This window comes from Rana temporaria, chromosome 1 (assembly GCF_905171775.1).
Source record: "Rana temporaria chromosome 1, aRanTem1.1, whole genome shotgun sequence".
Classification (NCBI taxonomy): Eukaryota; Metazoa; Chordata; class Amphibia; order Anura; family Ranidae; genus Rana; species Rana temporaria.
Window position 1 is genome coordinate 178,242,278 of NC_053489.1, and position 17,015 is coordinate 178,259,292.

The 17,015-nt window shown below is 45.5% G+C and overlaps 1 protein-coding gene across 1 annotated transcript in view; it reads left to right on the plus strand.

Annotated features, from left to right (window-relative positions):
• Nucleotides 1-17,015, plus strand: part of PPTC7 (protein phosphatase targeting COQ7) — a 55,905-nt gene that overhangs the window by 11,322 nt on the left and 27,568 nt on the right. Inside the window, exon 2 of the mRNA XM_040346640.1 lies at nt 7,560-7,739. Coding sequence (XP_040202574.1) covers nt 7,560-7,739 — 180 coding nt within the window. The remainder of the gene's footprint in view (nt 1-7,559; nt 7,740-17,015) is intronic.

The following is a 17,015-nucleotide window of genomic DNA, read 5'->3' on the forward strand; positions in this document are numbered from 1 at the left end:
GGCTCTCTCCTCTCCCAGGCTGACGGCTACAGTGGGACGGGCCGAGGTCGTCAGTCGGGAGGAGAGGGAGCTGAGCAGTCATGTGAGCTCCAGGAAACTGATATAGGGTACAAATCATCATATTTTTTGATATAGCTCAAACACTCGGACACGTTTTTATTGCAGCAGAAGGGGAGGGATGGTCAGTGTCTCGAGCGTACAGGGAGGCAGAGGACAGAGCAGGGCGGTGGTTTCAGGGCTCAGCAGATAAATTTTGGTCAGTTTACAGGGGCAAGGGCAGGATCAGCCAGGTATTTTGGGTTAAACAAGGGGCCAATTACACGGCACAAGCACTGTGCTGTTATGCATGCTTTAAAGCAGAGCTCCGCCATAAAAAAATATTAAAAGCCAGCAGCTACAAATACTGCAGCTGCTGACTTTTTTAATATTGGGACACTTACCCGTCCTGGAGTCCAGCAACGTCGGCAGCAGAAGAGGGGCAATCGCTCGTCACTGCTGCCCCCACCGCCATCCTCGGTGAAGAGTGATCAGACTGTGGATTGCTCTTCAGAGGGTATAGCGTGTAAATGAGCCCTAAGGCTGTTCAGGCATTCCTGTATTTTCCAACAAATGAGCAGGGAACTGGGGGCAGGAACAGGACTAAATGCTTACTTCACGGCACTGCTAACCTCTTGTCTGCAGCAATTACAAACATACTTCTGCTCACCTGGGGAAGAAACTGGACTATTTAAATCCTGGGCTTAAGCCCTTCTTGTAATTTTCATCACTATTCATGGCATATATGCAATGGTTTAAGAAAAATCCTGACCTTCTACAGGAATCCACTGGGGCATGTAATTCCCGGGAACGGCACGACCAGCAATACTCCTCTTCTGCACTAAAATCATCACATGGTCCCGGCGGAGTAATCCTTGTGCTGTTGCTCCTGGCAATCTCAAAGCTCCAGCGGCGTGGTATAGAAGAGGGGACAGGACTTTAGTTTTAATTGACGGGGGCCACAGGACAAGTAACACTCCGCCGGGGCCATTTGATGATTTTTGGGCAGAGGAGTAATGCTTCTCCTGCGGTTCCCAGGAATTTCATGCCCCGGCTGATTGCTGTAGAAGAGGAATCCATCAAAACTGTTCCTAGTTCTGTTCCTTCCCCACCCCCAAAGCTGAGTAAATGGAGCCCAGAGCCACATTCTGGTGTGAACAACGTGTCCAGGTCTCGGGTGGACTATGACTCTGACATAGGGTTGCCACCTGTCTGGGATTGAACCATAACTGTATACCTTGCAACCTCTACCGTAAATTACATAGGGAAGAGTGCTTTGCTGCCATTTTCCCTATGCAGTAACAAAATCGTACAATATGTGCATTTAATTAAACGGCTTGTTTAAAACTACTCATTTGAATGTGATTTCTTGTTTATACTCTGTGGCATAACAAGTTGTTCTGTTATAATCAGATGTGTTCCTATTTTGTCTGCTAGCCTTGGGATAGGGCGTTAGCGGCTTCTGTAATTTCTATGGCTCAGTTCTGTTCTCACTTTGTAACCTTCAGTACAGGTTCTTCCTAAAGCTTTTCTGAACAGATGAGTGGTTGAAATGTGACAATTTGGCATTCAAAATGTTAGGCATTTTTAGTGCTGTTCTCAGGAGGCCGTACATCCAAGGCTGACCTCAATGATTGTGAAGCAATCAGCACTTGCAGGGCTTTCCTGAAGGGCGATTGTGCAATTGGAGTGCTGCTGTTGGTTCTGTGAAATATTCAATTTTGCAGGATGTCTGAGAGTGCCCCTTGCAGTAATCACAGATGGGAAATACCCTGTGCTTTATTAGGCTTCATGTACACGGGACGTTTTTTACAACCTCTCCTGAACGATTTAACTTGACAGATTGTAACCCACGTTTAAAACTTCAGTTTTGCCGCATTTACATGCATTGTTTAGCAGTGTTTTGCAGCATTTTTCAAAAATTTTATTAAATAGGCAAAAACGCCTATAAATGAAACGCCGCAAAACGAGAGTTACCACATTTAGCCGCGTTTGGCGCCTGGATGTTGGAAACTTCGATGTCTGAACAAATTTTTCAAAGAAAGGACTATAAACGCAACTGCCTAAAAACCACCGTAAATGAACCTGTGTACATGGTCACGTAAGATAACATTGAATGAGTTCAGGGGCAGTTCAAAAAAGTGCCCAACTTCCTATGAACGTCCGTTTAGCAGGAGCTACTGGGGCCTTACTGGAACAATGTAGACTTTGTTAATGCAGACCTTTTCTGACTTTTACTAAAAATCACAATAGCATGCATAACTCTGTGTTGATGTAAAATCAAATGATTTATTTTAAAATAAATTCCACTTAAAGGTGAACTTCACCATAACGGCGAAGTTCCGCTTTACGCCCTCCTTTTCTTCTGGAAGGGGGTGGGTACCTGCTTTCACTTCTGTCCAAATCACCTAGGTGATTCCACTGGAAATTCTATAACCCTACCCCAACACCCCCACCTGCAACCTTCCAGGACGCGTCTTGGGTCCCAAAGGCTGAGAACCATTCACAAAGCCTGGCTTGTGCAGTGGTAAGCGGTCTGTGCCGCTGGAAGCCGTCCCAGCCAGCTTCTCACAGTAAACATGCTGCCAAAGGCCAGCATAGAACCGGCCTTGGTGAGGACAGTGCTGAATCCCTGGACAGGGGAGTGTTTATATAGACACAACGGCACCAGTGATTATAGTAAATATATTTCCTAAACCGTGGAGGTTTAGGCGATATTTCTTGCACCTACAGGTAAGCCTTAATCTAGGCTTACCTGTAGGTTAAAGTGGTTGTAAATGGTTTTCAACCACTTTAAGTCAGCAGCCACAGTATTTGTAGCTGCTGAATAGTAATCTTTTTCAAACAGGGTGAAGAACCTCTTGTCCACTTCCTGGTTCCCCTGAGGAAACTAGAGATGTAGTCATGGTTGCACGGAACACTTGTGCATCCCCCGTGTATGTAAACGCAGCCCTTAATGGGTATAACCTTTAGTACACCCTGTGTGAATCAGGCCTAAAATGTACAAAGAAAAGCAGCATGGACACAGGTAAGTATACTTATGTACACCATTTTGGATATTGTTGCCATTTTCCTTGTGGGAAACCTCTTTACGGTGGGCACACGCACTCATTAAAAAACTGGTTGTTCTGAAGTACCTTTCAGCTGATCTCTACATTAGTGAAGCAATGAGCAGTGTTTGGGTTATTCATTAGTGCCCTTTCACATGGGCAGACCATTCAGATCCGCCTGTCCATTATCGGGTGCATCTGAACGGACGCTCCATACATCTCTATGGAGCGACGGATGTCGGCGGTGACATGTCCTCTGACCCGCTCCACTAAATCCAGACGGATGGAAACCCTATTTTCCATCTGTCTAGCGGATCGGATGAAAACTGACAGAGGGTCCGTTTTCATCAGATCCCCCCTCCAATTGAGGAAAGCAGAGATCTGATCGGTCCGTTTCTGCACAGTGTGCAGAGACGGACTAATTTATTCGCCGGCTCAGCGGGGATCAACAAAGCGATCACCGCTGAGCAAGCGGATGTTTTTAACACAGATCCGCACATGTGAAAGGGCCCTTAGTAGTAAAGATTAGTAAAATATCCAGTGGATTGTTTAACTTAATGTTATGCTAGTTATGATTATACTGGTCCCTCATTGTTCCCTGATGGGATTATATTCTTTATATTGTATGCAGTGAGATTATTGCACAGGTTTTTTTTTTTTTTTTTTTTTTAAGGTGAATTTATTTGTTAAAGCCAAACGGGAACCTCTCCCAGCCTAATAGTAGGTCTCTGTGTTAGACTGACAGCGCTGTGCAGTGCAGCAGTTCCTGATTGACTTGAAAGGCTGCCCCTTCCTCCCCCCAATCTGTCCTGAATTACATTTCTGTATGCCAATATAAAGACATATTCTGATGCTTTTTAAAAGGTTTTTTAAATAGTTGTAATAAATGCTTAAGTGGTCAAATGTGGATCTCCTATATCTGCATACAGTTTTTCTTTAGTAACGATAACCTGTGTTGAAGTGAGCAGGTGGTTGAAGGGTTGACCTCTATTTTTGGGCTGAATCTGATTAATCTGTGCAGGCGGTGTGAGTCTGACAGCAGGCAGTTTGCAGATTATCGGGTTCATAGCTAGGTCAAGGCAAAATCTTCTTCTCAGTCTGAAAGGTCTTTCTTGAAGGGCATGCACATGCAGCTAATAGTACTTTCACTCTACGTATAGTAAATGTTCTTTGAGTGGAGATGTGTTCTGAATGGTTTGGGTTTTGTTTGCAAGTATACGCTTAACCACTTCAGCCCCAAACCATTTGGCTGCCCAAAGACCAGCGCACTTTTAGCGTTTTGGCACTGCGTGCTTTACTGACAGTTGTGCGACGTGGCTCCCAAACAAAATTGACTTCCTTTTTTTCCACAAATAGAGCTTTCGTTTGGTGGTATTTGATCACCGTGTTTTTTTTTTTTACGTGAGTAGCGCCCACATATGTAAGCGGTATTCAAACCACATGTGAGGTATCGCCGCGATTGGTAGAGCGAGAGCAATAATTCTAGCCCTAGACCTCCTCTGTAACTCAAAACATGCAACCTGTAGAATTTTTTAAATGTCGCCTATGGAGATTTTAAAGGGTAAAAGTTTGTCGCCATTCCACAAGCGGATGCAATTTTGAAGCGTGACATGTTTGGTATCAATTTACTCGGCGTAACATAATCTTTCACAATAAAAAAAAAAAAAATTGGGCTAACTTTACTGTGGTCTTATTTTTTTAATTAAAAAAAGTGCGCTTGTAAGACCGCTGCGCAAATACGGTGCGACAGAGTATTGCAACGACCGCCATTTTGTTCTCTAGTATGCGTGTCGGACACTTTTGGCACCATTTACATTTTTACAGCGATCAGTGGTATAAATATGCACTAATTACTGTATGTGACTGGCAGGGAAGGGGTTGACACTAGGGGGCGAGGAAGGGGTTAAATGTGTAGCCTAGTGAATGTTCTAACTGTAGGGGGAGGGGACTGACTGAGGGGGGTGACCGTTCTGTGTCCCTATGTACAAGGGACACAGAATCGGTCTCCTCTCTCCCTGACAGGACGTGGATCTGTGTGTGTTCACACACAGATCCACGTCCTTGTCTGTGTAACCGGCGATCGCGGGTGCCCGGCGGCCGCCAGGCACGCGCGCCCCTCAGTGGCTGGAGGCCTTGTATAGACAGCCTCCCGGCAATTGGGATCCACACTGCAGCCGTACGGCCGTCAGGAAGTGGTTAAGCTAGCTACCTTTTTTTTCCCCCCTTCGTTTATTTTTTTTGTCTTAATTTCTCACTTCCTGTTTCTCCTCAGTAAGCTTCCCCCCCCCCCCCCCCCCCCCCATCATCTGAGCGGTGGTTAGTCAGCCAAAACACCTTACTGAGGAGGAACAGGAAGTGAGAAATTCAACAAAGAAAAAAAAAAACATTTTAGAAGGGAAATCAAAGGGTCCGATCACGGAGCTTGCGGCAGGGGGCGCACACGCCCACACGGTGGCAAATTTAAAGTGATATATATTTACGTCTATTTGCCTGTCTGTGCCATTCTGCCAACGTAAAAGTGCGTGACAGTCCTTAACTTCTTGAGACCCGCGCTATAGCCAAATGACGGCTACAGCGCGGATCTGAATATCCAACTGGACGTCAATTGACGTCTGCCCCTTTGGGCGTTCCCCGCGCGCGCTCCAGAGCACGCAGCGGGGTAACTCTGCGTTGGCCGTGTCCCTTGGACACAGCCAATTACAGATTGCCGCGAACGGCCAATCAGAGTGGCCGTTTGCGATGCGATCTGTGCGGCCAATGAGAGATGATCTCATATGTAAACATATGAAATCATCTCTCATTGCCGGCTCACACAGAGACAGCGTCCTGTCTCTGGAGAGGAGACCGATCTGTGTCCCTTGTCCCATAGGGACACAGATCGGTCACCTCCCCCAGTCACCCCCCCTCCACCTACAGTTAGAACACAGTGCAGGGAATACATTTAACCCCTTCCTCACCCCCTAGTGTTAACCCCTTCAATGCCAGTCACATTTATACAGTAATTAGTGCATATTTATAGCACTGATCGCAGTATAAATGTGAATGGCGCCAAAAATGTGTCAAAAGTGTCTGATGTGTCCGCCATAACGTCGCAGTCCCAATAAAAATCAGATCGCCGCCATTTCTAGTAAAAAAAAAAATAATAAAAAATAATAATTCTGTCCCCTATTTAGTAGGCGCTATAACTTTTGCGCTTATTGCGATTTTTTTTTTTTTTTACCAAAAATATGTATAAGAATACGTATCGGCCTAAACTGAGAACAAAAATTTGTTTGCCATATTTTATTATAGCAACAAGTAAAAAATATTGTATTTGTTTTCAAAATTGTCGCTCTTTTTTGTTTATAGCACAAAAAATAAAAACCGCAGAGGTGATCAAATACCACCAAAAGAAAGCTGTACTTGTGGGGAAAAAAGGACGTCAATTTTGTTCGGGAACCACGTTGCACGACCGCGCAATTGTCGGTTAAAGCGACGCAGTGCCGGAAGCTGAAATTTCACCTGGGCAGGAGAGGGGTATATGTGCCCAGTAAGCAAGTGGTTAATGTAAGTTAGTGGTTAGTGTAAGCAAGAACTTTCCTCCTTCTCCTGACCCTGTATATATTAAAACAGACAGACAGACCACCTGCAGAGCGGTTGTTGCAAACCCCTTCTCCAAGAGGCAGAAGCACATCCAACTTCTGGGGAAGTTTATTATACAGGTTATATTAGTCAGTATCAGCCCACTGCTAAGATTACAAGTCTGGTGTTCCAGTCATATTGTGCTTTGTAATGGCAGCATTTGATGTGGATGGTTATTAATACGGCTTATTTAATATGTGGCTCTTCGGGCAATATATGAAGGATAAACTTGCACGATATTGGTCTGTACAAGATGCAGTTAAAGGGGTTGTAAAGGTACAATCCCCCCCCCCCCCCTAAATAGCTTCCTTTCCTTAGTGCAGTCCTCCTTCACTTACCTCATCCTTCCATTTTGCTTTTAAATGTCCTTATTTCTTCTGAGAAATCCTCACTTCCTGTTCTTCTGTCTGTAACTCCACACAGTAATGCAAGGCTTTCTCCCTGGTGTGTAGTGTCGTGCTAGCCCCCTCCCTTGGACTACAGGAGAGTCGGGACGCTCTCTACGTTGCAGAGAAAGGAGCTATGTTTTTGTGGGCATCCTGAGTCTCCTGTAGTCCAAAGGAGGGAGCGAGCACGACACTCCACACCAGGGAGAAAGCCTTGCATTACTGTGTGGAGTTAGATAGAACAGGAAGTGAGGATTTCTCAGAAGAAATAAGAACATTTAAAAGCAAAATGGAAGGATGAGGTAAGTGAAGGAGGACTGCACTAAGGTAAAGGAAGCTATTTGGGAGAAAAAAAATTGTACCTTTTTACAACAAGTATTTTGATCAGGTGTACAGTTTCCAGACTTGTTTTGTGATACATTTTCTAATACAGAAGTAATAGTTTGTCCTTTTTTTTTCCTTTCAGGTGTGGCTGATGGAGTGGGTGGCTGGAGAGACTATGGGGTTGACCCCTCTCAATTCTCAGAGACTCTTATGCGCACATGTGAACGTTTGGTTAAGGAAGGACGGTTTGTGCCAACCAATCCTGTTGGGATTCTCACCTCCAGTTACCGTGAATTGCTTCAGAACAAAGTACCTTTACTAGGTAGGTCTGGATTACCAAGCACACAAATGGTACCCTTTTTCTGGTCAATGCATGTCTTCATGCCAAGTTAATATTACATGTCGACATCCCCCAAATTTGTAGGAATAGGTGGGCTTAATGTGTGTGTTCAGAGGTAGTAAAATGTGTCAGGGGAGTGCCTAATGCACAGCTATTAACACATGGAAACTCGGGACCCTTATGCTTACACTTAGTTCAACGTTAGGCTCAGGTTAAATTGAAATATCCCTAGCTAATCTGAAAAATGTTCCCCACTGGACACCTGTTGGTAAAGTCTGGAGTGGTGACATCATCCATTGGCCCTCCCTCCTTTTCCCTGCCGGCATCGCTGACTGACACAGGGGAGCTGGATCACATGACTGGAGTGAGCTCAAAATAGAATGTACTTCTTATGCAGGTTCGTAAGCATAGGTGGTAGGAAGGGTCATTTTTATAAACTAGTTGGGTTTCTCCTACTTTTACCTGAAACTTTGACAGAAGCAAAGTCTGCCTCCCACCTGTGTGCAGGTGCGCCACTGGGCTCTCTTGGTACATAAGCGGCACATCTGCACAGGGAAAAAATCTTGTCTAGGCAAGAATTGCAGAAGTGCTGCTTGCAGCACAATTTTTTTTTTTTTTTTATTTTTTTTTAAGAGATGTAGTGGGAGGAGGCAGAACGGCTCATAATGCCCTTTATGCCTCGTACACACGGTCGGACTTTCCGAGGGGGGTAAAAAAAAGTCAGACGGGCTTTTTTTTCTCAAAGTTCGGTCGTGAGTAGCCTCAATCTGAATTTTTTGGTCGAAAGCCCGACGGACTTTAGATAGAGAACCTGTTCTCTCTCTTTCCGACGGACTCACGGCGGACTTCTGCATGATCAAAAGTCCGACTTGGTGTACGAGGCATAAGGGGGGTGATTTGCTTTAAATGTTGTTTTGCAGGGTTAGGTTGCATAAGAGTTAAGATGTGAGTTGACTGTTAAAGTATAACCAAAACTAAAAAAAGCTTTGACTTTGGATACCGTGGAGAAGGATAAGAATGCCTGTCTGTTTTATTGCTGTCTGTGCCCGTTGGGGAGCTTCATCCTTTCTACTTGTCCTGTTTAAAAAAAAATCTGAAATTGGGGGTTGCAATTGGAATCCTATGGCCTCAGTCTTTGCGTTTAAGAACCATTCTTATCCTGCTTTTTATCAATCTTGGCAACAATAGTTAATGCACAATATAGAATCGTAAACCGTTGTACCACACTAATTGCTTCTTTGAGACTGTCTGGTGTGCATGTAAGACCTAGGCTCTAGATCAGGGCTCAAAATTTCAAGTCTTGAGCCACTAGCCAGGCCTCAAGGGTTACTCGCCACCAGTTTCCCTGTCCAACACCTACCATGCCCCGCCCCTAATTCTGCCGCTAATCACGCCCTCAACTAGCCACGTCACCTGCCACAAGTTGTGGATTGTCCACTGGCCACGTCACCTGCCACATCAACTGGCCACGTCACCTGCCAAGTTGTGAATTGTCCACTTGCCACGTCACCTGGCCACGCGACCTGCCACAAATTGTGGATTGTCCACTGGCCACGTCACCTGGCTATGTCACCTGCCACGTCACCTGGCCACGTCACCTGCCATAAGTTGTGGATTGTCCACTGGCCATGCCACCTGCCACGTCACCTGCCATGTCACCTGGCCACGTCACCTGCCACAAGTTGTGGATTGTCCACTTGCCATGTCACCTGGCCACATCACCTGCCACGTCACCTGGCCACGCCACCTGCCACAAGCTGTGGATTGTCCACTGGCCACATCACCTGGCTATGTCACCTGGCCACGTCACCTGGCCACGTCACCTGCCACAAGTTGTGGATTGTCCACTGGCCACGTCACCTGCCATGTCACCTGGCCACGTCACCTGCCACAAGTTGTGGATTGTCCACTTGCCATGTCACCTGGCCACGTCACCTGGCCACGTCACCTGCCACAAGTTGTGGATTGTCCACTGGCCACATCACCTGCCAAGTTGTGAATTGTCCACTTGCCACGTCACCTGGCCACGTCACCTGCCACAAGTTGTGGATTGTCCACTGGCCACGTCACCTGCCACATCAACTGGCCACGTCACCTGCCACAAGTTGTGGATTGTCCACTTGCCACGTCATCTGCCACGTCACCTGACCACGTCACCTGCCACAAGTTGTGGATTGTCCACTGGCCACGTCACCTGCCACATCAACTGGCCACGTCACCTGCCACAAGTTGTGGATTGTCCACTTGCCACGTCACCTGACCACGACACCTGCCACAAGTTGTGGATTGTCCACTTGCCACGTCACCTGCCACAAGTGGATTATGCACTTGCCAAATCACCTGGCCACATCACCTGTCACAAGTTGTGGATTGTCCACTTACTACGTCACCTAGCCACGCCACCTGCCACGTCAACTGGCCACGTCACCTGCCACAAGTTGTGGATTGTCCACTGGCCACGTCACCTGCCACATCACCTGGCCACGTCACCTACAACAAGTTGTGGATTGTCCACTTGCCACGTCGCCTGCCTCAAGTTGTGTATTGTCCACTTGCCACGTCATCTGCCATGTCACCTGGCCACCCCACCTGCCACAAGTTGTCGATTGTCCACTGGCCACGTCACCTGGCCACGTCACCTGCCGCAAGTTGTGGATTGTCCACTTGCCATGTCACCTGGCCATGTCACCTGGCCACGTCACCTGCCACATCACCTGGCCACGTCACCTGCCACAAGTTGTGGATTGTCCACTGGCCACGTGACCTGACCACGTCACCTGCCACATCACCTGGCCACGTCACCTGCCACAAGTTGTGGATTGTCCACTGGCCACGTGACCTGACCACGTCACCTGCCACATCACCTGGCCACGTCACCTACCACAAGTTGTGGGTTGTCCACTTGCCACGTCACCTGCCACAAGTTGTGGATTGTCCACTGGCCACGTCACCTGCCACAAGTTGTGGATTGTCCACAATGCAATACAAGCAATTACATTTTTTATGTTTTTTTATGGTTTTTCATCATTTGCCATCATTTTTGAGATTTCCAATGTAAAAAAATAGGTCACCTTTAAAAACGCCTATATACGAAATCGCGGCAAAACGCCGGTGCCGCGATTTGCCGCAATTTGCCGCGATTTGCGTCTAAAACGCGAAAGCTGAATGCTTCTGAACCCAAAATTTTGGGTTTGGAAAAACGGCCCTAAACCCAACTGCTTTGAAACGCCAAAAAACGTGATTGTGTGCATGGACACATAGGATAACATTAAATGTGTTCAGGGGCAGTTGGAAAAAATGCCCAAATGCCTCTGAACTCGAGTTTAGCAGCGTCTCGTGTGCATGGGGCCTAAATGTTTTATGCAGAATTAAGTTGCAAAAATAAATATTAACAACAACTTTATCAGTTCCCCTCAGCACAGCTTTACCTGTGCCCATAAATGCAGGCTCACCTGTGCCCATCATTGCAGACTCATTGTGTGCCCATCATTGCAGACTCATTGTGTGCCCATCATTGCAGACCTCCCAGCATTGGACCCGCATTCTGTCTATTACAGGTGTGGGTTAGGAGGAGGCGGGGCTGTGTGTGAGAGCGAGCAGAGCGGAGGAAAGTTCAATGAAAGGCTGTTACAGCGGGCTATACTGCTCGGCGATACCGCGGCTCTCCTCTACCTTCATGCTCTCTGCCACGGGATGAACAGTGGGAGAACAGCTCCCGATCAACCCCGCCGGCAGTGCTTGCCCCCCCCCACTCCCAGGCAGCCCAGCTCCTCGCTAGACCTCATTTTCCACTCGCAAAATGCGAGTAGGCGAGTGGAAAATTTGAGGTCTGCTCTAGATAACATTATGTTGTAATTGTTTTTGTGCATTCCTAGTATACTGTCATGTCGGAAGGTCCTTTCAACCTGTATGGTTATCTGAACTTTGTTTTGGATAGGATTACTGTGTAGCATCATGGCACATTTCTCTTCTACTTATTAGTATATACAATATTACGGTAGTAAATATTGATATAAAAGAACAGTAACGTTTTTGGTTCGCACTAGTGCGATTTCAGGTGCAACTTGAGTGGCACAGAATCGCATGACAATGCAAATCGTTGTTTTCAGTGGTACCAATTGACATCAATGCAGCGCACCATGATTTTGGAAAAGGGTTCTACTTTGGCACTTCCTGCCTCATAAAATATGCAACCACATCCAAGTTGCATCATATAATCGCACTCAAAGTCTGATCAAAATCTGATTGCAACTGTATGAACCTGATCTGACGGATGGGGAAATCTTCCCATGGGGATACTAGTTCTGGTGATACCCTGGGAATCCCTAACTTTGCACTCGGATTTTCTCATTTCCTGTTTTGGCTGTGAGACAGAAAGTGAAGGGAAATCTCCCCTATGGGATACAGATGGGCAAAAAAGCTGCTGGATTATAATAGGGCTGCAACTAACGATTATTTCCATAATCGATTAGTTGGCCGATGATTGTTTCGATTAATCGGATAATAGCCTTAAAAAAATAAAAATTTGCATTTTTTTTTTTTTTTTGGGTCAATTTGTTGGGCAGATTACAAAACACAAATTGCCGCAAAAACACATTACATGCTTTTCTGCAGCTTCTCCATTGAAGTATATTGAACAAAAAACAAACAAAATAGCCCCGTTTTGCGCTAAAAAGTCTTTGCCTTTTCCAAATACGCAGCAGCTGAAAAAAAATCATGGATGTGAACGTGTCCCATAGGAAAACATGGAAATGAATTGTAGTGTGTTTCTGCAAAAAGCACCAAAAAACAGAGGTGTGACCCCGGCCTGAGATGTTGAGTAACAAAATGGGGTTATAAAAACAAAAATAAGTACAAAAAAGAGCAAATAATCGCTACTGTTAGAGCCGGTTCACGCTGGGGTGACTCAGCCGCCTGACAAGTCGCGTCCCATTCTATTCAATAGAACCGTTCTAATAGGAGCGACGCAAGTCACTCCGACTTAGAAAAAGGTTCTTGTACGACTTTGGGGGCGACTTGCATTGACTTCTATTCAGAAGTCATTTTGCAAGTCGCCTCTGAAGTCGTCTTCAGGACGCCTTGCCGAGTCGCCCCCGAAGTCGTGCCGCCGCAGTGTGAACAGACTCTAATGCATAACGTCATTTAAAATGACCGTGTGTGGGGAAAATGTCATTTTATGTCTTCTGAAAAACGAAAAAAATAAATAAATAATTCGAACATGCTTGAATTTTTTTGTCGTTTTTTGTGTCATTTAAAATGATAGTGTGTGGGCAAAACAACGTTTAAAATGAAGTTTTTAAACACGCGCATGCTCAGAAGCAAGTTATGAAGCGAGCTTCAATGGAACAGAGTTCCGCCGTACTTGCTGAACGTAACTGCACTTTGCTAGAGCATTTTGAAAAAACGATGGTGTGTATGCTTCATCGTTTTTGAAAAACGTCGTTTTGTTTCATTGGTTTAAAACGTTGTTTTAAATCATCACAAAAAACGACCGTCTGTACGCGGCATAATGGTTCATTTTTTTTACTGTGGGACAGTGAAAGTAATATTTACAGTAGCGATTTGCTTTTTTGTACTATAAAAGGCTAATTTTAGTTTTTTTTAACCCCATTATGTTACTGGCCGATTAATCGATTATGAAAATTGTAATCGATTAATTGTTTCGGCCCTAGATTATAACCTTCTTGCACTCAAATGTAAAAATAGCCTTTAGTTACAAAAGTGGACTTAAGTTCTGGACATGCTCTTGATTTTGTTCCTTCCCACCCCACCCCCCTTCCCTTTTTGCAGTTAAAATATTCTGATGCATAACTGACTTTGTATCCACAGCTGGAGGGTCTTGAATTTTATGTCCACTTTAAGGCTCCATTTACACCATGGCATTCCAGTGTGCGGGTGGAATCTCTGCGATTCTGCCCCCGATTTGGAAATGCCACAGCGTGATTTGGGTGCCATTCAAAGTAACCTTGCGTTTTCAAATCATGGCAATTTCGCACAACTGAATGCTATGGTGTGAATGGAACCTAGGGTTGTAGTCTAGGTATTTGGGGACTATTCAGGCAGAATATTACTTAAAACAGATTCTTGTCACCAAAGTGCCATGAAATGTTGTACACTGTACACTCAGCATGCGTGCCTATGCAGAATAAATTAGTGTTTTATTCTATGCTTTGCATTTTTTCTCAGCCAGGATAAAAATACCTTTGCATTTGTTCCTCTAATACTCAGAATCCTTAACCACTTAAGACCCGGACCATTATGCAGGTTAAGGACCTTGCTCCTTTTTGCGATTCGGCACTGCGTCGCTTTAACTGACAATTGCGTGGTCGTGCGACGTGGCTCCCAAACAAAATTGGCGCCATTTTTCCCCCACAAATAGAGCTTTCTTTTGGTGGTATTTGATCACCTCTACAGTTTATATTTTTTGCGCTATAAACAAAAATAAAGCGACAATTTTGAAAAAAAATCTATTTTTTACTTTTTGCTATAATAAAATATCCCCAAAAAAGATATAAAAAATAAATGTTTTCCTCGGTTTAGGCCGATGCATATTCTTCTACCTATTTTTGGTAAAAAAAAAAAATCGCAATAAGCATTTTTTGATTGGTTTGCGCAAAATTTATAGCGTTTACAAAATAGGGGATAGTTTTTATGGCATTTTTATTAATTTTTTTTTTTTTTGTTACTACTAATGGCGGCGATCAGTGTTTTTTTTTTTTTTTGTGACTGCGATATTATGGCGGACCCATCGGACAATTTTGACACATTTTTGGGATCATTGTCATTTTCACAGCGAAAAGTGCTATAAAAATGCACTGAAAACTGTGAAAATGACCATTGCAGTTTAGGAGTTAACCACTAGGGGGCGCTGAAGGGGTCAAGTGTGACCTTGTATGTGTTTCTAACTGTAGGGGGCGGGGCTGGACGTGAGACGTCAGTGATCGTCTTTCCCTTTATCGGGGAACAAACGATCACTGCCACAGTGAAGAACAGGGAAGGTGTGTTTACACACACCTCTCCCCGTTCTTCAGCTCCGGTGACCGATCAGGTCCCGTGGTCACGGAGCTTCGGACCGGGTCGCGAGCACGCCGCGCTCGCAACCCCACGGCTGGGCCTTAAAGAGACAGGTACGTGCTTGTGCCCAGCTGTGCCATTCTGCCGACGTATATCGCCGTGAAGGGGTGGTTAAGAGAAGTGTTTTTATTTTCTCCCCCATCATACTTTTACAAGGTAGATGCCGCATTGGACCGATGCAGCATCTGGTGCCTCTGAACTAAGAACCGAGCGATCGAACACCACCGACTGCTCAGTTTTGGCAGCTCTCCGCTTGTGTCCGCCCTCATCTCACGCTCTTAGCGGCTCGATGAGAGGCTGAGATGGGTGTCCGATTCCTGCAATGTCATCAGAGAGCGGACTTCAGACCAAAAACGGGTTACAAGAGTGCAAAACGCATTGCATTCCTGTGACCCATATGAGAAGCCCAGCCAAACGAGCTCAGGCTGGTCTTCTCCTTTTTAAAGGGGTTGTAAAGGAAAACATTTTTTTTCATAATAAGCATCCTTTACCTGCAGACATTCCTCTTTTCACTTCCTCATGGTTCGTTTTTTTCTCAGAAGTTGCTCTATTTCTTCTCTGTTCTGTTCACTTCCTGCTTGTCTGTTACTCACCACCGTGACGGGAGGCTTTACTGCGGGGGTCAGTAACGTGCTCACCCCCTCCTGGGAACTACATCTGTGTGGCAGGACGCTCTCTAAGTGTTAGAGACTTCAAGGAGTTGTGAATTACTGGGCGTGCCGCAATGCATACTGGGAAATGTAGTTCTTGCATGAACGAACGATGCAAACCACGAAGTGAATGAGAGAACAGAAACTAGAACGCCGGAGGTGATATAGATGAAGGAATTTAATAGGCATTTACTTGTTTTTTAACAAAATCATTACACTATTCTGTCTGTCTACCTTGCAGACATTAATTTTAGGCAAAAAATTGTTTTCCTTTAGTGACCCTTTAACCACTTCCCGCCCAGTCAATAGGAGATTGACGTCCGGGAAGTGGTTGTGAAATCCTGACTGGACGTCTATGGACGTCCTGCAGGATTTCATACCGGCGTGCGCCCGTGAGGGCGCGCGGCGATCGGTGATGCGGGGTGTCAGTCTGACACCCTGCATCTCCGATCTCGGTAAAGAGCCTCCAGCGAAAAAAAAAAAGTTTTAAATGCAATCTATGCCAATCGGTGCCCACAAATGGGCACTGACTGGCAACATGGGCACTGACTGTGCCCAGCAATGCCACCAGAGCCGCCTATGAGTGCCCACCAGAGCCGCCTATGAGTGCCCACCAGAGCCGCCTATGAGTGCCCACCAGAGCCGCCTATGAGTGCCCACCAGAGCCGCCTATGAGTGCCCACCAGAGCCGCCTATGAGTGCCCACCAGAGCCGCCTATGAGTGCCCACCAGAGCCGCCTATGAGTGCCCACCAGAGCCGCCTATGAGTGCCCACCAGAGCCGCCTATGAGTGCCCACCAGAGCCGCCCCATCGGTGCCCACCAGAGCCGCCCCATCGGTGCCCACCAGAGCCGCCCCATCGGTGCCCACCAGAGCCACCCCATCGGTGCCCATAATTGAAGAAGAAAACTTATTTACAAAAAAATTTACAGAAAAAATAATTTTTTATTTTTTTTTTCTTCCAAAAAATTTCGGTCTTTTTTTAGTTGCGCAAAAAATAAAAATCGCAGAGGTGATCAAATACCACCAAAAGAAAGCTCTATTTGTGGGAACAAAATGATAAAAATTGTATTTGGGTACAGTGTAGCACGACCGCGCAATTGTCATTCAAATTGCGACAGTGCTGAAAGCTGAAAATTGGCTTGGGCTGGAAGGTGCCTAAGTGCCTGGTATGGAAGTGGTTAAATAAAATCCTACTTTATTTATTTTTAAATATTGCCAGACATGCTGCTATATCTGAGCTGGTTAATGACTAGACTTTTAAAAGGTACATACTGAAATGTATCTGCTGGACACTTGCAGGCCTTGTGATAGAGAACATTATACTCTCTATCTAAATGTAAATGTCAGACGGGAGCAGCATGTTCTTCTGGAGGCCAATTTACTGCTTTCTAAGTATAGGCCTTTATATTAATAACTTGGAACACAGGATGGGAATGGGTTCAGAATATGCCCCCTGAAACTGGTCCATGTGCTAACTAGCAGAGAGCTCCTTGCATCATTTGGAAGTCATAACATGATGTAGATAGAAATG